This window comes from Takifugu flavidus, unplaced genomic scaffold, assembly GCF_003711565.1.
Source record: "Takifugu flavidus isolate HTHZ2018 unplaced genomic scaffold, ASM371156v2 ctg371, whole genome shotgun sequence".
NCBI lineage: Eukaryota > Metazoa > Chordata > Actinopteri > Tetraodontiformes > Tetraodontidae > Takifugu > Takifugu flavidus.
This window is the reverse complement of record NW_026621994.1, coordinates 1-23,540: the sequence shown is the minus strand read 5'-3', so window position 1 is coordinate 23,540 and position 23,540 is coordinate 1. Positions and strand designations below refer to the sequence as shown.

Sequence of the window (23,540 nt, the reverse complement as noted above, 5' to 3'; positions counted from 1 at the left end):
GCAACACATCTCCTTCAAGTCAAGTTTATTTAGAGCCCCAAATCACCATCTTTGCTGCCTCGGAGGGCTCGACAGTTGTGACACCCTCTGTCCTTAGACCCTTGAAATGGCTCAGAAACACTTAAATAATCCCCATTTAGGGAGAAAGAAGAAACCAGGAGAGCCACAGATGAGGGCTCCTCTCCCTGTGGACAGACCTGCAGTAGATGCCACATATACAGAGAGCATCAGTAATATACAGGTTATTATAGCCATATAGCCACTGGTCTAATGTTGCTCTACGTTAGAAGGCGTCGATGGGATTAGAAAACACGTCCATGGGCCCAGGTGCAGCCTTGTACGGAGCTCTGACCTCAACCTTCAGGTCTCGATGGACCCTATGGATCAGGAAGACGGGAGAAATGCTGCATCAGTAATAGATGCATTTATGTGAGAGTAGATATATATTATATATATTCGATGGCCTGCAGTTTAAAGTAAGCCTCATACGCGTCTCAGTTGGCAGTGGTGCATTGACGTGTTGGAAAGTTACCGTATTTTCACGACTATAAGGCGCACCTAAAACACTGAGATTTTCTCAAAAATCGACAGTGCGCCTTATAATATGTTGCGCCTTGTGTGTGGACTGAGTTCCAAAATCTGCTGTGTGCCTTTGGTAGGTGCACTACGGTAAAGGCTCCACCAATCGATTAGCGGCACACCTCCGCGTAAGGATCCCCTAAAATGGCGCCGGTCAAGAGAGAATATGAGGCTTACTTTAAACTGCAGGCCATCGAATATATGGCTGAAAATGGCAATCGAGCAGCTGCGAGACATTTTAATGTAAATGAGTCCATGGTCAGAAAGTGGAGAAAACAAGAAAGTGAATGAAAGTGAGGAAGACAAAGCTGAGTTTCTGCGGGAACAAAGCAAAGTGGCCCGAGCTGGAAGACCGAGTGGAACAGTTGGTTGTGGAACAGCGAACTACTGGAAGGGGCGTCTCTACTGTCACCAAAGGCCAAAGCGACTGCTGAAGAAATGGACATTGAGCACTTCCAAGGAGGTCCGTCGTGGTGTTTTTGCTTTATGAGGAGGCGGCATTTCTCCATACGCGCAAGGACAACTGTTGCGCAGCGGCTGCCCGCGGATTACCAGGAGAGGGCGGCCATCTTCCACACCTACTGCCGCGACAAGATAACCGCACCCAGCCACATCTATGAGGCAGCGGCGGGCAAGTTAGGCCACCTTATGCAGGTGGATTGTAGATGCATGGGCTATGATACCGTCTTCATGTATTGGAAGAGCTTTCACAAAATCAACGCTAAACCGGAACTGGTCGGTGAGTCCGATTCAGGTGATGAAGAAGAGGAATTCGGGATGTTGGACATTGAAATAGTGCAGCTGTTTAATTCAGATACAGAAGATGAAAACTTTGATGGTTTTGTGGCGGAAGAATGAATATTTTGTTCAATAAATGTGTCGAAACTCATTGTTTTACTTGTCATTTTTTACTGTATGTTTCAGCATGCGCCTAATAATACGATGCGCCTTATGTATGTTGTAAATACAGAAATAGCACCCATAACAGAGACTGCGCCTTTTATTACAGTGCGCCTTATGGTCGTGAAAATACGTTATGTATATTGCGAAAAAAGGCTGTCTGTTTTTTTGATGCAGTTCTAAACTTTTAACGCCTAAAACTCAAACATTTGTAAAGAAGTAAAGTAGATGGAAGGACTTGGTAGAAACAGGAGCTCCACACCGATGTTGTTTGTGGGATTTTCCTTTAAGCTTCGGTTCAGAACGAAGCTGTGCTAGAGCGGAGGGGCTTTTGGCATCGTGGCTGGGGTGAGTATTTTACACGCCTCTGTCCTTAACTTAGGAGGAAAAGTTCTTGAGATAATCATCTTAAGCCGCCGAACTGATGTGAGTTGCTTTTTGCTTTCAGTTGAGGCCTTTGTGATGATCTCTACCGGGGCTTAAACAGCAGCAGTTGAAACAGGAAGTGTTGGTTTTCAGCAGAAGTCGAGGAGTTAATGTGCTTACAGGGCAGCAGATAGAGGAACGGTTCAAATGATTGACTTTCGTAATGATTGACTCCCTGCTGTGCAGCTGTAGTTCCCACAAGGACCTGCTCAAGAGGAAGCTTCCCCGTGTAAACGAGCCAGGGCTTTTGTTTTTTCTCCCATTTCCATGAGCCGAACCCAAAGATCTGAGGGCTTCTTTTAAATTCACAAAAGGCGTGTTTCACTCGAATGTTGCTCCCTAATCTGGCCAAGTGTGTGTTCGCGAGACCTTCTCCTTTGTTCATCCATCCAGCCCACAGGTGTGGCTGATCAGACAGCACGATTATTATTATAGAAGGGAGGGGGGACCATTTACCTAAACCACTGCAACACATCTCCTTCAAGTCAAGTTTATTTAGAGCCCCAAATCACCATCTTTGCTGCCTCGGAGGGCTCGACAGTTGTGACACCCTCTGTCCTTAGACCCTTGAAATGGCTCAGAAACACTTAAATAATCCCCATTTAGGGAGAAAGAAGAAACCAGGAGAGCCACAGATGAGGGCTCCTCTCCCTGTGGACAGACCTGCAGTAGATGCCACATATACAGAGAGCATCAGTAATATACAGGTTATTATAGCCATATAGCCACTGGTCTAAAGTTGCTCTACGTTAGAGAGGCGTCGATGGGATTAGAAAACACGTCCATGGGCCCAGGTGCAGCCTTGTACGGAGCTCTGACCTCAACCTTCAGGTCTCGATGGACCCTATGGATCAGGAAGACGGGAGAAATGCTGCATCAGTAATAGGTGCATTTATGTGAGAGTAGATATATATTATATATATTCGATGGCCTGCAGTTTAAAGTAAGCCTCATACGCGTCTCAGTTGGCAGTGGTGCATTGACGTGTTGGAAAGTTACCGTATTTTCACAACTATAAGGCGCACCTAAAACACTGAGATTTTCTCAAAAATCGACAGTGCGCCTTATAATATGTTGCGCCTTGTGTGTGGACTGAGTTCCAAAATCTGCTGTGTGCCTTTGGTAGGTGCACTACAGTAAAGGCTCCACCAATCGATTAGCGGCACACCTCCGCGTAAGGATCCCCTAAAATGGCGCCGGTCAAGAGAGAATATGAGGCTTACTTTAAACTGCAGGCCATCGAATATACGGCTGAAAATGGCAATCGAGCAGCTGCGAGACATTTTAATGTAAATGAGTCCATGGTCAGAAAGTGGAGAAAACAAGAAAGTGAATGAAAGTGAGGAAGACAAAGCTGAGTTTCTGCGGGAACAAAGCAAAGTGGCCCGAGCTGGAAGACCGAGTGGAACAGTTGGTTGTGGAACAGCGAACTACTGGAAGGGGCGTCTCTACTGTCACCAAAGGCCAAAGCGACTGCTGAAGAAATGGACATTGAGCACTTCCAAGGAGGTCCGTCGTGGTGTTTTTGCTTTATGAGGAGGCAGCATCTCTTCATAAGTACAAGGACAACTGTTGCGCAGCGGCTGCCCGCGGATTACCAGGAGAGGGCGGCCATCTTCCCACCACTGCTGCCGCGACAAGATAACCGCACCCAGCCACATCTATAAGGCAGCGGCGGGCAAGTTAGGCCACCTTATGCAGGTGGATTGTAGACGTATGGGCTATGATACCGTGTTCATGTATTGGAAGATCTTTCACAAAATCAACGCTAAACCGGAACCAGTCGGTGAGTCCGATTCAGGTGATGAAGAAGAGGAATTCGGGATGTTGGACATTGAAATAGCGCAGCTGTTTAATTCAGATACAGAAGATGAAAACTTTGATGGTTTTGTGGCGGAAGAATGAATATTTTGTTCAATAAATGTGTCGAAACTCATTGTTTTACTTGTCATTTTTTACTGTATGTTTCAGCATGCGCCTAATAATACGGTGCACTTATGTATGTTTTAAATACAGAAATAGCACCCATAACTGAGACTGCGCCTTTTATTACAGTGCGCCTTATGGTCGTGAAAATACGTTATGTATATTGCGAAAAAAGGCTGTCTGTTTTTTTGATTCAGTTCTAAACTTTTAACGCCTAAAACTCAAACATTTGTAAAGAAGTAAAGTAGATGGAAGGACTTGGTAGAAACAGGAGCTCCACACCGATGTTGTTTGTGGGATTTTCCAGTGAAGGGACCCTTGGGTAAAGGATATCATATCTGTCTACAGGACACAGATGATCCTACAGTGGATCTGGAACTCCGAACAATCGTCCTGCCAAACAGATGCACACAGCCTGGGAAAGGCTGGAAGGATCCTCATGCTAACTTGAAAATCCTGAGCATGTCGGAACAGGAGTCTCTGACCTTTACAGATCCCACCTACGGCAGAACTTTCAAAGTAAATATGCTGCTTAATAATAGACTCAAAGGTCACGTTTCTCACTTGTGTTGATCCAACCGTGGTGTTTCTGTAACATGTGAGTGAGAACATGAGTGACTGATGCAATATCACAATCAGTGTGTTCAACTTTCCTTAGGCTTCCTCACAGGGTTCAAGGTTTATGAGACAAAAGTTCAACAGGAAGCCCCAAAAGTCTTTTATACTGTGCAGTTCAGTCGTGCATCAAACAAAAAAAAAAGGACCCCCGAGGTGTCAGGACTGAGGTTTTGGCTGTGGGTCACTCTCACTTTCAGGGCAGATGTGTATTCAACATGTTCAATTATTAAGTTATACACGATGCATTTAATACAAAAAAGACACGAGCTAAAACCTGCTAAACTTCAGTTTCCTTCACTTTTAACCTGTTAATGATAAACTCATGCACGCAATTCACTTTCTTTTTTTCATCGATAGTTCTTAAAAAGGATTAAAAGGAAACGTCAGTAAGGGTGTGTTCAACAGCAGCAGTTTAGATAAAGGTTCTCAACCTTTTATTTATTTTTTGCAACTAAAGAGCCCGAAAGGTTCTCGCTACTCTGTTGCAACCAAGAGTGCAGCGTGGTTCCAGTAATCTTATTAACTTTAGTTTCACTTTAATGTCACACGGAGCGTTGGGGCAGTGACGTCACGGCGGGGGTGCCGCATATAAGACAGCGTGCGCGAGCACTCGGGTGACAGAAGGCGGACTGCGTCTTGGCAGCAGCCGAGGCGGACTTCCAGAGTGAGTTGGCAGAAGAGAGGGATGAAGCGAGGGGTCTGCATCGCGGTTGTGGTGCTGGTGGTGGTGGTGGTGGTGGTGGTCGCGATCACGTTGAAAAAATATAACTTTTCATTTTGGCGGGTTTTTTAGACCATGTTCTGGAGCAAAACGGAGCGCGTGGTCCATGCCTACAATGATAAGAGAAAGTGTTTTGTTATGATGGAGGACACCCTGCTTGGGTCGGTGTTGAACAACCTAATCTGGTGTGGAAAAGAGGGCAGCAATGGTAAGACCAAGAACTTCATTATTAGCCAAGCCAGAAGGTTTCTCAGCTGATAACATGTGTAACACAGCAGAAGGATGCTGTGGTGCGCTTACAGGACAAGTTCTAACTTGACTCATTTATCGGCACATCAGAGCCTGAGTCCTTTGAACCGGCTGCCTGTTTGTGTAGAGAGCTGGCGCTGTGCACAAATATGATTTTAATTGTTAATATTAACTAACTGATTTGGCATCAGGGAATTTTTGACAAGTGCAGAGTCTGAGTAAACATTAGGCCGAGGCTTTATCCCAACTCGAAATGTTTTATTTTATTTATATCCCTTTGACGTGACACTGATCTGCTGATGTCACCTAGAAACGTTCACCTGGTTCTGCCCTAAATGTGATACCTACGAAGACAACCCGGTTCGCTCCTTCTGGACTCAAGGATCAGCTAAAGTAAGTGAAGGATTGGTGATTTTATAAAAACAATTTGACAATGTTTCCAGTGCTCGAGAGTCAAAACAAATCCTGGCTGAATGCTAAAATGGTCTCTTGGTCTGGGTCCTCAATGAGGCTTTGTGCCGGTCGCCATGGAGTCACATGGTGCTCTCCTGAGCAAGCTGCAGCAACCCACGGATGGAGGGACAAAGTTGATGTGGGTAGTAATACAGTTGTGCACATCTGTTGCTAAAGATGGAGATGCAAAGACATGATTAACTAACCAGGCGTGAAAAGATCATCTCAAAATGGGGCCGTTCGGTTGTTTAAATGTTTGTCATGGTGAAGGCAGACGGATGGTTTCCTCTAAAATTCTCAAGGCCTCATCTGTGTACAGTTTGCAGAGGCTGCCGCTGGTGACGCCACGGTGATGCTGAACGGATCCATCCCCTTCAACAATACGAGGTCAGTCCCTCCGCTACCTTCCGAGTTTATGGGTGGAGATGGTGTTTTCTGACATGTGTCCTGTTGTTTTCAGTGTTTTCGCGAAGACCGAGGTTCCGAATTTGAACTCCGCTGTGACGACCCTGGCTGTGTCTTCTCTGCCTGCCTCTCTGTTGTCTCCTCCCTTCTGCAGGCAGTGGGTGGGCCAACTGCTGCTAAGTGGTGATCCAGCTCACCTGGACTGATCAGCTGTGAGGGCTATAAATGCTCCACAGTCTGGGCAGTCACTCTCTTGCTTGGCTCCCACCAGGACTGCTTGGGTGTTCTGCTTTGGTTTGTTGTTTTGCCTGATCAATCAATAAATTCCCTTTGTTCTAAAATCCATCCTGTGTGTTCTCCCTACTTTGTCTGATCCATGAGCTGGTTCATGACAAAATGGGGGCTCGTCCAATCGATTAGGGAAAGGATTTGATTTAGAGGGAGGAATACACTTTGGGTGATGGTGTCGGCTTAGTTTTGATTACGTTTTTGTGTTCAAGTTTTTCAGAAGACCGGTGAGTTTTTCTGGGTAGGTGTTTTTGGAGTCTCACCCCCTGGTAGGTTTATCCCATGGGTTCTGTGTAGGGAACCTGTGGTGGCAACTTTTATGTGGTGGTGAAAGTGAGTAGAGCTATATGCTCAGGTTCACGTCCAGGGGTTCCCTGGAAGTGGCTGCATAGCAGGTGCTTTCCAGCCCCGCTGGGTTCTGTGATTAAAAGCCTCTCACCGGTAACTGCTTGAAGACTAGGGTTGAGCTTAGTTACGACGATTTTTTTTTTTTCCAGTTTATGGTAGAGGGGGTTGATGACTCTTGTTTGGAGGTACAACGGAGTATGGCTTCCTTGGTAGAGGAGTTTGTTCAGTCTCCCACTGAGTTGTTGGACCAATGCACCAAAGATCAACTTTTGAAAATTGCTGAGCACTTTGGAATTGAAATCACAGATAAAAAGCTGAAAGAAACGGTAAGGGTGGCGGTGAAAGAAAAGTTGATTGAAGATAAAATATTGGTAAAAAAGGAGCTGAGTAAAAGATCTTTGTTCATGCCATCAGCTAGGGTGGAGTCTTTAACATTTGAACAACAAAAAGAACTTCTGAGGTTACAATTTGAACATGAAACTTTTAAACAGAATAGGGAATTGGAAATGGAAGTCATGAGGCAGAAAACTGAGAGGGCTAAAGTTGAGCTAGAGCAATGTCGACTAGATCTGTTAATGGAAGGAAAGCTGGTAAATACTGGTTCTGTTCCGGAGAAGGGTGTTTTTGATGTACTAGCTAATTTGCGTTTGGTTCCAAGCTTCACAGAGAGGGATCCAGATCTTTTTTTTTTTTCCTTATTTGAGAGAGTGGCAGAGACCAGGGGTTGGTCTGATGACGATCACACCCTCCTTCTTCAGTGTGTTCTGATTGTCCATGAGCTGGTTCATGACATCCGCCAAGGTCAGGAAGTTGACCGTCGTCCTTGTCACAGCGACAACACCCGTGTAAGGTTCTAGGTTCTCTCCTGTCACCAGTTTGAGGTTGTTGCCATGTAAATGTCCAGAACCTGAAGTTCTGCTCTGGGTCTGCTCAGGTCCACCTGCTCAAACGAGTCTTTAAAAAATTTAACGCAGGAACTGAACAGTAAAATCATCTACAAATGCAAGGAAGTGAGCGAGTAAGTATATGGGCAGCTTCAGAGGAGCCGTTCCCCAGCCCACTGTTCTGACTGTCTCGTGTCTCTCTGCAGAACTCGCATTAATGAATGTGCCTCCAACAATGACATCTCCTGCACGAACTGCTGGTGAAGTTCTGCTCCAGCACCACTACAGCCATATTGGACGTGCTGCACCACTGGGGTGCACGTGTCCGAAGCTAGCTAAAGTACTTTTTCAGGGTTGTATTACCGGGTTGTAAATGTGATGTGTTTCATAAATTTAGACTGTTAGGACCGTAATCACCCTGACACAAACAGGTCAGATACCAGCAGGGGTGCATAATAATAAAGGACTGATATCTGACCTGTTTGTGTCAGGGTGATTACGGTCCTACCATTACCTGCCTTCATTTTTTTTTTTTAAATAAAATTCTGAAATGTGTGAAATCAGCTTTGAAACATCTGTGTGCTGCATTTGCTCCTGTTCATATTCAGAGTTTTAGCTTTAGCGAACACTAGCTAAATCTGTGTCAGAGGTCCGCAGCCGGTGTTTTGGGGGTAAACTGGACTAACGGATCACGGGATTGTGATCAGAACCACGTTAGTGTCTCACCTGACAATCTAAAAAAAACGAGAGATTACCACGTGGTTTTATCAGCATTGGAGGCTCGACGGCGGAGGGTGCTTACGTCACGGGAGCCGAGCGATATAAATAGAGCGGATCAACGGGGGGGTCCACGGAGGATTCGGATAAAGCTCTGCTTTTAAAATCGCGGTTCTGGTGCTCGTCGCCCTCGCCTGGTGGTCTCTACACAAGTTTATGTCAGGTTGTCAGTGCTCCGCAAGGTAAACTAGAGGACTGAATACTGTCCAAATTAATGGCCTTGATGGGGCTGCAAAAGTTTTGCTGAAGTTCCAATTCACAAGGGGGAAATATAAAATTATATTGGATGCACGTCACTGCAGATGCCAGTTGGTTTAACAACATTCAACAGTATTTCCTTCCTGGGTTTCAGCGTGTGGCTGGCTGGTGTGGACGCACTTAGAATAACCCACACACATTAGAATATCACACACACACAAAACTAGTATCAGGAAACACTTACACTTCGAGTAAAAGAAAACTGCTGATCACTGATGTCCTGCAGGTGCGCTAACAGGTGGCCGGAGCATGGCTCCACCACGCCCCCTGCAGGACAAACACAACTGGGAATCCTGGATCACAACACATGTTGAAGTTTGGGGGAAAACAAAAAAAAAAACAGCATTTCAAAATGCACAACTGCAAAGATTCTATAGGCTTGTATTTCCTAAGAGTTTATAGGAATTAATTTAATTTATTTTAATTGTCTAGTTTGTTACAGATTTATTTAACATAGGCCTATAACACAATCAAATCAAATCAAATCAATCTTATTTATATAGCGTCTTATACAATCAAAATTGTTTCAAGGCGCTTTCCAGAATCCCAGGGCCTGACCCCAGACAAGCAACAGTGGCAAGGAAAAACTCCCCTTTAACAGGAAGAAACCTTGAGCAGGACCAGGCTCATGTAGGGGGACCCTCCTGCTGATGGCCGGCTGGGTAAAGAGAGAGGAGAAGAGGGAGGACAGGTAGAGGATAGGATAGGTAGGAGAGGAGAGGGGTAGAGGAGAGGAGAAGTAGAGTGGAGGGGAGGTAGAGGAGAGGAGAAGGAGGAGGAGGGGAAAGAGGAGAGGAAAGAAGAGGAGAGGGAGAGGAAAAGGAGAGGAGAGGAGAGGAGAGGAGAGGAGAGGAGAGGGAGAGGAGAGGCACAGAGCACAGAAACACACACAAAAAATATGATGCACAATCACTTCAGCGGGGCCGGCAGTCATTATGCAGCTCCGATGGCAGTGATACCTGTAAATAAATAGATAAATAGAGGGGGGGGGGGGAGAAGCAGAAAAACTACACAAGAATCAGCATAACTAGTCTGCTTGATGAGGAGAGGAAAGGGGAGGAAAGGAGAGGAAACCATGACCCAGTGGAGTGACAGAGGCCTGTCAGGTGATCATGTTTCCGGACCCCGGCAGCCTTGGCCTATAACAGCATAGCTAAGATGTGACCTAACGATTAGACGACCCCCTAGGTATGATAATTTGTCTGTCTATGATAGTAACTGGAACTACTGAATTAGTAACAATAAGCTTTTTCAAAGAGGTAGGTTTTGAGTCTAATCTTAAAAGTAGCGATGGAGTCAGCCTCCCGTACCCAGACAGGGAGCTGGTTCCATAGCAGGGGGGCCTGGTAGCTAAATGCTTGGCCCCCCATTCTACTCCTGGAAACTCTGGGAACCACAAGTAGACCAGCATTCTGAGAGCGGAGCGGTCTATTGGGCTGATAAGGTATCACTAGCTCCTCCAGGTAGGATGGAGCTAGGCCTCTGAGGACCTTGTAGGTCAAAAGAAGGGTTTTAAAAATTATTCTAAATTTAACGGGCAGCCAGTGAAGCAATGCCAGTACAGGAGTAATGTGATCTCTTTTGTCAATACCTGTCAGAACTCTGGCTGCAGCATTTTGGATCAACTGGAGGCTTCTTAAAGAGTTGTTTGGACACCCTGATAATAAGGAGTTACAGTAGTCCAGCCTGGAAGTAACAAATGCATGGACTAACTTTTCAGCATCATGGTGGGTCAGTAGCTTCCTGATCTTTGAGATGTTCCTCAAGTGAAAAAAGGCACTTCTAGAGACTAATTTAATGTGTGAGTTGAAGGAGAGATTTTGATCAAAAGTTACTCCTAGATTCCTCACAGAGAGACTAGATGTTAATGAGATACCATCTAGAGCAGGCATGGGCAAACTAAGGCCCGGGGGCCACACGCGGCCCATTAAACGTTTTAATCCGGCCCGCCAAATTAACCTTGTTAATGTTAAATTTTCACTGCAATTCTGGTGTTTTCCCACTAGACAGTCAGGAGGAGAGTGATGGTGATATCCTGAGGATAACAGAACTGTCAGTGCTTTAAAATAGAAATGGTTATTAATTTTGGTTAAAAAGGCACATTTTATTCATTTGATTTTAAGTGTTTTAAGACTCATTCCAAAGTCAGATATTTTGTTGTAATGCTTCTCTTCATTTTCATTTGAAATTAAAGCACATGTTTTCTCCATATCCCAAGATGTGTATTTTTTCTCCAATGAGGTGAGGTTACCAAAGCACTCCATCCATCCATCTGCTCCTGGTCCGGCCCCTTTGTCAAATGTTAGAACCCATTGTGGCCCACGAATCAAAATGTTTGCCCACCCCTGATCTAGAGTGATCATGTGATCTAATCTATCCCTGAGAGTTCAGGACCAAACACCATGACCTCAGTTTTTCCTGGGTTAAGGAGGAGGGGAATTTGAAGACATCCAGGACTTTATGTCTTTAAGACAGGTCTGGAGCTTCACTAACTTCTCTGTCTCCTCGGGTTTCATGGATAAATATAGCTGAGTGTCATCGGCATAACAATGAAAATTTATCCCATGCTGCCGAATAATGTTCCCTAAGGGAAGCATGTACAATGTGAAGAGGATTGGTCCGAGTACAGAACCTTGAGGAACTCCATGGCTAACCCTACTGTATGAGGAGGGAACGCCATGGACATGGGCAAACTGGTATCTATCAGATAAGTATGATCTAAACCAGTCTAGTGCTGTCCAATGATAACTCAGGTGTTGCTGACAGTTGAAAACAACATTTTCAGGGGCAACATAAACTATATACCTTTTTAAAGGCTGCCTTAAAAACATCTTTAAAATAATCTCTTCCAAAAGACACTCAACGCTCTTACCTCTCTGGGGTAACAGTTGAACAGGTATAGTTGGCCTTATTGCTGTTATTCGTTTTCTGCCGCTTATCCGGATCCGGGTCGCGGGGGCAGCAGCTTCAGGAGGGATGCCCAGACAGCCCTCTCCCCGGCCACTTCCATCAGCTTCTCCGGGGGGACCCCCAGCCGCTCCCAAGCCAGGCGAGAGATGTAATCTCTCCCCCTCGTCCTGGGCCGGCCACGGGGCCGCCTCCCGGTGGGACATGTCCGGAACACTCCTAAAGGGAGGCGTCCGGAAGGCATCCTAGCTAGATGCCCGAGCCACCCCAACTGACTCCTCTCGATGTGGAGGAGCAGCGGTTCTACTCCGAGCCCCTCCCGGATGTCCGAGCTTCTCACCCTATCTCTAAGGCTGAGCCCGGCCACCCTGCGGTGGAAACTCATTCAGCCGCTTGTATCCGCGATCTCGTTCTTTCGGTCATCACCCAGCGTTGATGGCCATAGGTGAGGACTGGGACGTAGATCGACCGGTAAACACAAATCGTCTATTTACACAGCATGATTTCATGTTATAACCACTGTATTAGCAATGTAACAACTTTAGTGAGTTAGCTATTAAAATTGTAAGAGATATTGTTAAATTTGTATCGTCACCCTGAATTTAATAATCTAGACGTAAACACACGTAATACTCTCTCCTGCCGGAAGATGGCAGCATCGCCCAGGCGCTTCTGATCAGAGATGAGGGTCGATTAAACTGATCACAAACCGCTTCTGCTCTTCCCTTAACGGGGTCGCGGGGGTCATAGCCCCCGTCTGACATTTGTGGACAGCATAACAAGCTAAGAAATGTAAGGATATAAAGAGGACGATGCTCCAAATTAGCCCACTGGTCTTTGTTTGACCTGTCAAAGGGAGCACTTGAGTGTGTGTGAAGTTTCCACCAGTTTTCTGATGCTTCCACATTCTGCGAGTACATCTTTGTGTCCTTCCTTTTCATTTCATAAACACTTAAGTGCCATCGTGGCAGGCAGCTGACAACAGCAACGTCTCACCACCTAATGGGAGTCATGGGGTCTGGATGGGAGGAGGGCCGCTTGGAAAACTTTCCTCGGTCCTTTAAGCTTCGGTCAGGACGAAGCTGTGCTAGAGCGGAGGGGCTTTTGGCGTCGTGGCTGGGGTGAGTATTTTACACGCCTCTGTCCTTAACTTAGGAGGAAAAGTTCTTGAGATAATCATCTGAAGCCGCCGAACTGATGTGAGTTGCTTTTTGCTTTCAGTTGAGGCCTTTGTGATGATCTCTACTGGGGCTTAAACAGCAGCAGTTGAAACAGGAAGTGTTGGTTTTCAGCAGAAGTCGAGGAGTTAATGTGCTTACAGGGCAGCAGATAGAGGAACGTGACTTTCGTAATGATTGACTCCCCGCTGTGTAGCTGTTTCCCACAAGTACCTGCTCAAGAGGAAGCTTCCCCGTGTGAACGAGCCGTGCGAACGAGCCAGGGCTTTTGTTTTTTCTCCCATTTCCATGAGCCGAACCCAAAGATCTGAGGGCTTCTTTTAAATTCACAAAAGGCGTGTTCACTCGAATGTTGCTCCCTAATCTGGCCAAGTGTGTGTTCGTGAGACCTTCTCCTTTGTTCATCCATCCAGCCCACAGGTGTGGCTGATCAGACAGCACGATTATTATTATAGAAGGGAGGGGGGACCATTTACCTAAACCACTGCAACACATCTCCTTCAAGTCAAGTTTATTTAGAGCCCCAAATCACCATCTTTGCTGCCTCGGAGGGCTCTACAGTTGTGACACCCTCTGTCCTTAGACCCTTGAAATGGCTCAGAAACAATTAAATAATCCCCATTTAGGGAGAAAGAAGAAACCGGGAGAGCCACAGATGAGGGCTCCTCTCCCTGGGATGGACAGACCTGCAGTAGATGCCACATATACAGAGAGCTGTTACGGTACATGGTGGTAGCGGACCCGAACGCAGGCCAGGACACAAAGGTGGAGAGGTCAAGGGCTTTATTTACAGGGAAGGGGAGCACACATTAACAAAGACAGTCCTCCTGGACCGCATGGGGATCGGGAGGCAGCGTCCACCCGTCCCAGGTCCATCGGCGAGTCCCCGAGACACTGAGGGCAGAGGCAGTCCTCCCAGACTGCAGGGGCAGCAGGAGCGGTCCTCCAGGGGACACGGAACAGGACAGGAGAGGCCCTCCAGGAAAACCGGAAGCTCGGGGGCAGGAGCGGCCCTCCAGGGCAACAGGAACACAGGAACAGGAGCGGTCCTCCAGGGAAACCGGAAGCACGGGAATAGGAGCGACCCTCCAAGGCAACAGGAACAGGATCCCAACACGAACAGGCTCCCAACACGAACAGAAACACTCAGGAAAGTGAACAGACACCCCGGCACTGACAGGCAGGCACAACCTGCTTAAATAGGCAGCAAGATGTAAATTGCCTACAGGTGCGCCCACCTGCAGTGCCAGCTGCACCCAATTGTGCTCCACACCACACCCTGCAGGCCAAAGACAGACACAACCCAGAAATCCCAACATTACCTCCCCCTCAACGGGCGCCTCCTGGCGTCCAACAAGGACCATCAAGCTGAGCACAGCAAAGGCGACAGGGAAGGTTACTGTCAAGGGAGGGGAGGGGAAGTGTCCTTAGCTCCACCATCCTGACCCGCCGGGTCCACACTGGCCGGGGTGTTCTGTTACGGTACATGGTGGTAGCGGACCCGAACGCAGGCCAGGACACAAAGGTGGAGAGGTCAAGGGCTTTATTTACAGGGAAGGGGAGCACACATTAACAAAGACAGTCCTCCTGGACCGCATGGGGATCGGGAGGCAGCGTCCACCCGTCCCAGGTCCATCGGCGAGTCCCCGAGACACTGAGGGCAGAGGCAGTCCTCCCAGACTGCAGGGGAGCAGGAGCGGTCCTCCAGGGGACACGGAACAGGAACAGGAGAGGCCCTCCAGGAAAACCGGAAGCTCGGGGGCAGGAGCGGCCCTCCAGGGCAACAGGAACACAGGAACAGGAGCGGTCCTCCAGGGAAACCGGAAGCACGGGAATAGGAGCGACCCTCCAAGGCAACAGGAACAGGATCCCAACACGAACAGGCTCCCAACACGAACAGAAACACTCAGGAAAGTGAACAGACACCCCGGCACTGACAGGCAGGCACAACCTGCTTAAATAGGCAGCAAGATGTAAATTGCCTACAGGTGCGCCCACCTGCAGTGCCAGCTGCACCCAATTGTGCTCCACACCACACCCTGCAGGCCAAAGACAGACACAACCCAGAAATCCCAACAAGAGCATCAGTAATATACAGGTTATTATAGCCATATTGGAACTGGTCTAAAGTTGCTCTACGTTAGAAGGCGTCGATGGGATTAGAAAACACGTCCATGGGCCCAGGTGCAGCCTGGTAGGGAGCTCTGACCTCAACCTTCAGGTCTTGATGGACCCTATGGATCAGGAAGACTGGAGAAATGCTGCATCAGTAATAGGTGCATTTATGTGAGAGTAGATTTTTCAGACAAAACACACTTAAATGCACAGCATCCTCCCTAGAGCGGCCCCACACGAGGTTGTCGTCAATCTGCTCCATGCACCTTTGGAAGACCTCACTGCCCGTGGTGATGCCATAGGGCATGCGTAGGAAGGTGTAGCAGCCCACTGGGGTCATGAAGGTGGTGAGTCTTGAGGATTCCTCGCTGAGTGGCACCTGCCAGAAGCCACACTTTGCATCCAGAATGCTGAACATTTTGGCATCTGGCATGTCAGTGATCACCTCCTCCACAGTCTTCAGGGGGTGATGGGGCCAGAGGAGGGCCTTGTTAAGGTTGACAGGGTCAATGCATAGTCTGATGGTGCCGTCTTTTTTCTTCGCGGCCACCATTGCTGAAACCCATTCAGTGTGTTCCTGGATTGGTGTGATGACCTCCATGTTAGTCATTCTCTGCAGTTCTGCCACGATTTTGTCCCTCATGGCCAGTGGCACCCGCCTCGGGGCACATATGGTGGGGGGCACGGAGTGATCAAGGCGCATGTGGTACACTACAGGCAGTTTGCCGATGGTGTCATTGTTGAACAGGTCTTTGTATTCCAATAGCTCAGGTGGTTCCTGTTGGGTGAGGGCATGCACTTCCGGACCAAAAGTCACAAAACCCAGTCTGACACTGTCTCTGAGACCCAGCAAGGGCTTGATGTTTCTGTCCACAATTTGAAATTGCAGTAGGCCACAGGTTAAATTCACATCTGCTGCACCAAGAGTCTGAATATTGTGACCCCCGTAGGCAACAAGATTTGCCTTCTTGTCGGGATTAATGCGGGCAGTGGGGTCAGTGTGCTGCAGGAGCGCCCTGGATATTACGTTACATTTGGCCCCAGTGTCAATCTTTACACGTAGCTGCCTGCCCGTGTTGCATGCGGATAGCTTAGCAAACCTTTCATCTCGGTCACACACATCCTGTGGTTGGTCTATGCTTTCGCAGTAAAACATTTCCACGCTCTCAGTGTGAAACACATCCGCTGGCTCTTGTGTCGGCTGTACGTCAAGCTCACTCACGTACGTGTATCAGCCCTTGCGTGCAGTGGGGGACAGGGGCCGTGCTGGTCTGATGGTGCCCAGTGGTTTTCCTGATCTGCAGCATCTCGAAAAGTGGTTGGGTTTTCTGCAGACATTACAGCACTTGTTAAAATCAGGACATTTGCTGCGCTGGGGTGCATGTTGACCACCTCAGTTTGTACACTGGTTGAAGTGGACCATGCACACCTCCGCTTCCTTCTTTATTTCTCTGTTGGCCCTCCCCAACCGTTCATGCAGCATGCAGATTTCAACGTTTTCTGTTTTAAGAGCTGGGCGCGGACCTGTCATCGTGGATGCCGCAAACCAGACGGTTCCCAACCAGTTCATCATGTAGCGCACCGAAGTCACATTTCTTGGCCATTACCTTCAGCGTGGCAACATAAGACTGGACAGACTCCTGTTGTTTCTGGTTGGTTGTGTTGAATGCATGTCTGTCCATAATTACGTTTTTCACTGGCAGGCAGAGCTGGTCAAACTTCTGTACGAGGACGTCGAGGTCCTCGCGATCCTCTTCCCTCTCAAAGTCGAATGTGTCGAGTTTATCCAGAGCTTCTGGGCCGGCCAGGTTGAGGAACGTGTAAGCCGTTACCTTCTTGCTAGCGACCGACAGCCCGGCGTTGCAGCATCCTGAGTGGTCGACACATGATATGCCACTACCTTAACCATGGCAAACGCCACACAGTCTGCAGCATAGTCATCAGATTTGGTTCTTTCCAGTTGGGGAGGTTACTCATATTTAAAGAAGGAAACTTGGAGAAGTCTGAACCCTAACAACAACGACTAAACAAGAGTCTTCGTGCCATCAAAGAAACCAAAGCAAATAGCCAAATTTTACACCCAAAAAAGAATTTCTGTTGTTTGAGGTATTAAAACAGCTGTGATGAGGAATATAACTGAACTTTACATGCAGATATGACTGCGAGAGCATCTGGAGACACTTTGAGGAGGCCGTCTGCCGTCAGACTCCTTGTAACACAACCGTGGAGGATTATCGACACATGTTTTACGCTATGGCACAAGCCTGGGCTCTTCCCTGTGGTCGGGTGAGCAAGAGTTCTGCTTAAGGTCTGAATTACTGACACACCATCAGGCTAACTATCTGTAAATGAGGGCTTTTCTTCTGTTCTGTTTAGTTCCTCTTCTGGAGTAAGACCAAGACCTTCGTGCAGACCTTCGTTGCAGCTTTACGGTACTTCTGGACGCTAGAGGACACGCTAGCCGGCTACATGTTCAATGACCTCCTGTGGTGTGGACAAGAAGACAATGATGGTAGAAAAACACATTATAGCACATCTGGGATGCTGCTGATGTTCAAATTAACCAGAATCTGATGGCCTGCTGCAGAGATGCAACCTCAAACGCTAAAAAATCTTTGCTGTCTAACAAACTAGCACACAGACACGCCACAAGGGATTTGTTTTTTACGTGTACGCCCAATTCAACCATCGCTCAGGAAGCTGCAGCTGTGCTCCTCAAGGATTTACTGTGAATGTAGTTTTGAATAACTTTCCAACACGTCAACGCACCACTGCCACGTCTTCAATGATGCCTGATTTACAAAAAAAACAACATTGTTACTGGTGTCGATGCTTCTCACAGGCTTTGACTTTGGTTCCTGTCCCGGCTGGTCAGCCTGTGAACGCCATCCAGTGTACTCTCTGTGGCGCCGAGCTTCCCAAAACGTGAGCGTCCGGCCGTTATTCACGCACGCCAGAGTGAAACGTTGGCCTCACATGATGTCCCTCATGTCTCAGTTTGCAGAAATGGCCTGTGGGAACGTCACCGTGCTGCTCAACGGCTCCGTCTTCTACGCCTTCAATAGGGAAAGGTACCGAAGCACATCTGTGGCGAATGTGTTTGATCAGAAATGATTGTGTTTTGTTCTCGCAGCATGTTTGGAAGTGTTGAGCTGGACAGTCTGGACCCCTGCAGGGTGGATCATGTCAACATAAAGGTGGTGACCGATCGGGACGGACCCTTCATGTAAGGAAACAGTCATAAATGAAACTCATCAGGTTACTCATCCCCTGAGGACTAAAATGCCAAACTTTGGGATGCCAAGAGGCTGATTCTGAATACATTTGCTGGAGCTAAAGAGGAGTGAGGAGTTGTTTTTCCATCTCAGGAAATCCTGTAGTCGAGGATCCGTCTTAGACCTGATCGAAATCCTCCGGTCTCGAGGTTTCCGCTGGACGTGCGCAGACAACGACCGGTGAGCAAAAATCAGTGTCAGTGCTGTACCCTATTCGGAGCACTCCATGTATCCCATAATGCTTTGCATAAGATAGTGTTAAACTGATCGTGGCCCTGAACCACAGCAATGGCAACATTGGAAACAGAGACACTCAAGAGTTCTTTTGGTTTCTTGTACCGTGTTTTCACGACTATAAGGCGCACCTAAAACACTGAGATTTTCTCAAAAATCGACAGTGCGCCTTATAATATGTTGCGCCTTGTGTGTGGACTGAGTTCCAAAATCTGCTGTGCGCCTTTGGTAGGTGCACTACGGTAAAGGCTCCGCCAATCGATTAGCGGCACACCCCGCGTAAGGATCCCCTAAAATGGCGCCGGTCAAGAGAGGATATGAGGCTTACTTTAAACTGCAGGCCATCGAAAATGCAGCTGAAAATGGCAATCGAGCAGCTGCGAGACATTTTAATGTAAATGAGTCCATGGTCAGAAAGTGGAGAAAACAAGAAAGTGAACGAAAGTGAAGACGACAAAGCTGAGTTTCTGCGGGAACAAAGCAAGGTGGCCCGAGCTGGAAGACCGAGTGGAACAGTTTGTTGTGGAACAGCGAACAACTGGAAGGGGCGTCTCTACGGTCCAAAGGTCAAAGCGACTGCTGAAGAAATGGACATTGAGCACTTCCAAGGAGGTCCGTCGTGCTGTTTTTTGCTTTATGAGGAGGCAGCATCTCTTCATACGCACAAGGACAGCTGTTGCGCAGCGGCTGCCCGCGGATTACCAGGAGAGGGCGGCCATCTTCCGCACCTACTGCCGCCGCGACAAGATAACCGCACCCAGCCACATCTATGAGGCAGCGGCGGGCAAGTTAGGCCACCATATGTGGGTGGATTGTAGCCGCATGGGCTATGATACCATCTTCATGTATTGGAAGAGCTTTCACAAAAGCCGGCATCAACACTGAAGCAGAACCGGTCGGTGAGTCCGATTCAGGTGATAAAGAAGAGGAAGAGGTCCTCATGCTAACTTGAAAGTCCTGAGCATGTCGGAACAGGAGTTTCTGACCTTTACAGATCCCACCTACGGCAGAACTTTCAAAGTAAATATGCTGCTTAATAATCGACTCAAAGGTCACGTTTCTCACTTGTGAAACGTGTTAATCCAACCGTGGTGTTTCTGTAACATATGAGTGAGAACATGCAACACAACCGGAGGTGTCAGGACTGAGGTTTTGGCTGTGGGTCACTCTCACTTTCAGGGCAGATGTGTATTCAACATTTTCAATTATTAAGTTATACACGATGCATTTAATACAAAAAAGACACGAGCTAAAACCTGCTAAACTTCCGTTTCCTTCACTTTTAAAACCTGTTAATGATAAACTCATGCACGCAATTCAATTTCTTTTTTTCATCGATAGTCTTAATTCTTAAAAAGGATTAAAAGGAAACGTCAGTAAGGGTGTGTCAACAGCAGCAGTTTAGATAAAGGTCTCAACCTTTTATTTATTTTTTGCATAAGTAACTAAAGAGCCCGAAAGGTTCTCGCCACTCTGCTGCAAACCAAGAGTGCAGCATGGTTCCAGTAATCTTATTAACTTTGGTTTCACTTTAATGTCACACGGAGCGTTGGGGCAGTGACGTCACGGCGGGGGTGCCGCATATAAGACAGCGTGCGCGAGCGCACTCGGGTGACAGAAGGTGGACTGCGTCTTAGCAGCAGCCGAGGCGACTTCCGGAGTGAGTCGGCAGAAGAGAGGATGAAGCGAGGGGTCTGCATCGCGGCTGTGGTGCTGCTGCTGGTGGTGGTGGTCGCGATCACGTTGGGAGTGACACTCAGTCGGACGTTCAATTTTTTAAGAGACTTTTATCGCCAGGTGTCACCAGTACGGTGGGTAAGTCAAGACTGGGATCACAGAATGCACCGCAGACCTGCAGAAAATCACACAAGAGGCCTTTTATTCTGAGCTTTCTGCAGGTGGACTGTTTAATGTGAGCGCTGCATGGTTTAAATACTCAAACAAGCAGTTTTAGTAGTTACACAATTGAGTGTTGAGTATAAATCTGTAGACAAACTTAAAAATACGGAAAGAAGTTCCAGTGGGAGCTGTTAACGGGGTCTTAAAGATAAGGAAGATCTTTTATTCCTTGCAGGAGCAACTGTGAAACAATATGGAGCACGTTTGAGCAAGCGTATGTGGGGCGGGACCCCCGTAAAATTCCCAAGATGCCTACAATCCCCTGTTTCAGGTGGCCCCCATCACAACGCCACGCGACAAGGTAACCTCGATTTGTCACCTGTCTGTTACCCACCTGTGGCAGCTCTCAGATCGCTCATGGCAAAATATAACCTTTCATTTTGACGGGGTGTTTAGACCATGTTCTGGAGCAAAACGAAGGATGTGGTCCATGCCTACAATGATAAGACAAAGTGTTTTGTTACGATGAAGGACACCCTGCTGGGGTCGGTGTTGGACAACCTAATCTGGTGTGGAGAAGAGGGCAGCAGTGGTAAGACCAAGAACTTCATTATTAGCCAAGCCAGAAGGTTTCTCAGCTGATAACATGTGTAACACAGCAGAAGGATGCTGTGGTGCACTTACAGGACGAGTTCTAACTTGACTCATTTATCGGCACATCAGAGCCTGAGTCCTTTGAACCGGCTGCCTGATTGTGTAGAGAGCTGGCGCTGTTCACGAATATGACTTTAATTGTTAATATTAACTGACTGATTTGGCATCAGGGAATTTTTGACAAGTGCAGAGTCTGAGTGATTACATTAGGCGAGGCTTTATCCCAACTCGAAATGTTTTATTTTATTTATATCCTTTGATGAGACGCTGATCTGCTGATGTCACCTAGAAACGTTCACCTGGTTCTGCCCTGACTGGAAGACCTGCAAAGACAACGAAGAAAACCCGGTTGAGTCCTTCTGGACCCAAGGATCAGCTAAAGTAAGTGAAGGATTGGTGATTTTATAAAAACAATTTGACAATGTTTCCAGTGCTCGAGAGTCAAAACAAATCCTGGCTGAATGCTAAAATGGTCTCTTGGTCTGGGTCCTCAATGAGGCTTTGTGCCGGTCGCATGGAGTCACATGGTGCTCTCCTGAGCGAGCTGCAGCAACCCACGGATGGAGGGACAAAGTTGATGTGGGTAGTAATACAGTTGTGCACACCTGTTGCTAAAGATGGAGATGCAAACATGATTACTAACCAGGCGTGAAAAGATCATCTCAAAATGGGGCCGTTCGGTTGTTTAAATGTTTGTCATGGTGAAGGCAGACGGATGGTTTCCTCTAAAATTCTCAAGGCCTCATCTGTGTACAGTTTGCAGAGCGGCTGCCCGTGGTGACGCCACGGTGATGCTGGACGGAAACAACGACACCCCCTTCGACATCGAGGTCAGTCCCTCCGCTACCTTCCGAGTTTATGGGTGGAGATGGTGTTTTCTGACATGTGTCCTGTTGTTTTCAGTATTTTCTGGAAACCGAGGTTCCGACGTTGAAGTTGAACTCCGAGGTCACGAAGTTGACCGTCGTCCTTGTCACAAAGGCGAAACCCGTGTAAGGTTCTAGGTTCTCTCCTGTCACCAGTTTGAGGTTGTTGCCATGTAAATGTCCAGAACCTGAAGTTCCGCCCTGGGTCTGCTCAGGTCCACCTGCCAAACGTGTTTAAATGTATTAAGGCGGAAACTGGGCAGTAATATCGGCTACGAATGCAAGGAAGTGAGCGAGTAAGTATACGGGCAGCTTCAGAGGAGCCGTTCCCCAGCCCACTGTTCTGACTGTCTCGTGTCTCTCTGCAGAACTCGCATTAGTGAATGTGCCTCCAACAATGACGTCTCCTGCACGAACTGCTGGTGAAGTCCTGCTCCAGCACCACCACAGCCATATTGGACGTGCTGCACCATTGGGGTGCACGTGTCCGAAGCTAGCTAAAGTACTTTTTCAGGGTTGTATTACCGGGTTGTAAATGTGATGTGTTTCATAAATTTAGACTGTTAGGACCGTAATCACCCTGACACAAACAGGTCAGATACCAGTCCTTTATTATATGCACCCCTGCTAACATTACCTGCCTTCATTTTTGTTTTAATAATAAAATTCTGAAATGTGTGAAATCAGCTTTGAAACATCTGTGTGCTGCATTTGCTCCTGTTCATATTCAGAGTTTTAGCTTTAGCGAACACTAGCTAAATCTGTGTCAGAGGTCCGCAGCCGGTGTTTTGGGGGTAAACTGGACTAGCGGATCACAGGATTATGATCAGAACCACGTTAGTGTCTCACCTGACAATCTAAAAAAATGAGAGATTAGTCTTTATTTAGTCGTTTGTTGTTGTTCGCCGAAACAGACCCACGTGGTTTTATCAGCATTGGAGGCTCGACGGCGGAGGGTGCTTACGTCACGGGAGCCGAGCGATATAAATAGAGCGGATCAACGGGGGGGGGTCCACGGAGGATTCGGATAAAGCTCTGCCTTAAAATCGCGGTTCTGGTGCTCGTCGCCCTCGCCTGGTGGTCTCTAAACAAGTTTATGTCAGGTTGTCAGTGCTCCGCAAGGTAAACTAGAGGACTGAATACTGTCCAAATTAATGGCCTGAATGGGGCTGCGGATCGGCTGTATCGCGCTCCAAATTAGACGGGTTTTCTTGCAAAGTTCCTGCAGGTAAACAAACACACAGGCTAATGGGGAACGTGCACACTTATGCAGTCATTTCATCACTGCTGAATCCAAATAAAGCTGGAACCATCTTTGCTTTTGATCTTTAATAAGAAACGACAGTGGAGGAAACATGTTGGGGTCAGTTTTTTGGACCATCTGTCCTGGTGCGGAAAGGATGGAAAAGCACCAACTTTGCTAAACCATTTTTTTTCTTTTATCTCAGAAATGTTGTGTTGGAATTCACCGCAGGTGGCCTGTTCATAACAGAAGTGGCAGCTTTTTCAGGTTTCGTTTTAACAACCACCATGTGCATGAATGCACTTCCTTTTCCTGAAGATTGACGCTAACACTGTGCTAGCTGCAGCTTGATGTGTTGCGAGCATTATTTTAAGCGTTTTTTTTCTCTTTTATTGTC

General features: G+C 47.4%; 2 protein-coding genes and 3 long non-coding RNA genes across 5 annotated transcripts; all 5 read left to right on the top strand.

Annotated features, from left to right (window-relative positions):
• The first annotated feature begins 1,782 nt into the window (after nt 1-1,782).
• Nucleotides 1,783-4,466, top strand: LOC130520409 (uncharacterized). The gene is made up of 2 exons (XR_008948826.1): nt 1,783-1,827; nt 4,180-4,466. It is a non-coding gene; the product is annotated as an uncharacterized LOC130520409 (long non-coding RNA).
• A 421-nt stretch (nt 4,467-4,887) lies between these two features.
• LOC130520406 (ADP-ribosyl cyclase/cyclic ADP-ribose hydrolase 1-like) lies at nt 4,888-6,622 on the top strand. Its single transcript, XM_057024134.1, has 4 exons — nt 4,888-5,378; nt 5,730-5,812; nt 6,192-6,259; nt 6,333-6,622. Exons 1-4 carry the CDS (start codon nt 5,246-5,248, stop codon nt 6,481-6,483), a joined length of 435 nt encoding a protein of 144 aa, XP_056880114.1. The 5' UTR covers nt 4,888-5,245; the 3' UTR covers nt 6,484-6,622.
• A 130-nt stretch (nt 6,623-6,752) lies between these two features.
• Nucleotides 6,753-8,323, top strand: LOC130520408 (uncharacterized). Its single transcript, XR_008948825.1, has 3 exons — nt 6,753-7,758; nt 7,848-7,931; nt 8,004-8,323. It is a non-coding gene; the product is annotated as an uncharacterized LOC130520408 (long non-coding RNA).
• An 8,706-nt stretch (nt 8,324-17,029) lies between these two features.
• Nucleotides 17,030-19,293, top strand: LOC130520404 (ADP-ribosyl cyclase/cyclic ADP-ribose hydrolase 1-like). Its single transcript, XM_057024133.1, has 6 exons — nt 17,030-17,318; nt 17,409-17,544; nt 17,875-17,957; nt 18,030-18,103; nt 18,166-18,258; nt 18,401-19,293. Exons 1-6 carry the CDS (start codon nt 17,274-17,276, stop codon nt 18,489-18,491), a joined length of 522 nt encoding a protein of 173 aa, XP_056880113.1. The 5' UTR covers nt 17,030-17,273; the 3' UTR covers nt 18,492-19,293.
• Nucleotides 19,294-20,167: 874 nt separating this feature from the next.
• Nucleotides 20,168-21,545, top strand: LOC130520407 (uncharacterized). The gene is made up of 4 exons (XR_008948824.1): nt 20,168-20,356; nt 20,616-20,741; nt 20,837-20,972; nt 21,324-21,545. It is a non-coding gene; the product is annotated as an uncharacterized LOC130520407 (long non-coding RNA).
• Nucleotides 21,546-23,540: the final 1,995 nt, after the last annotated feature.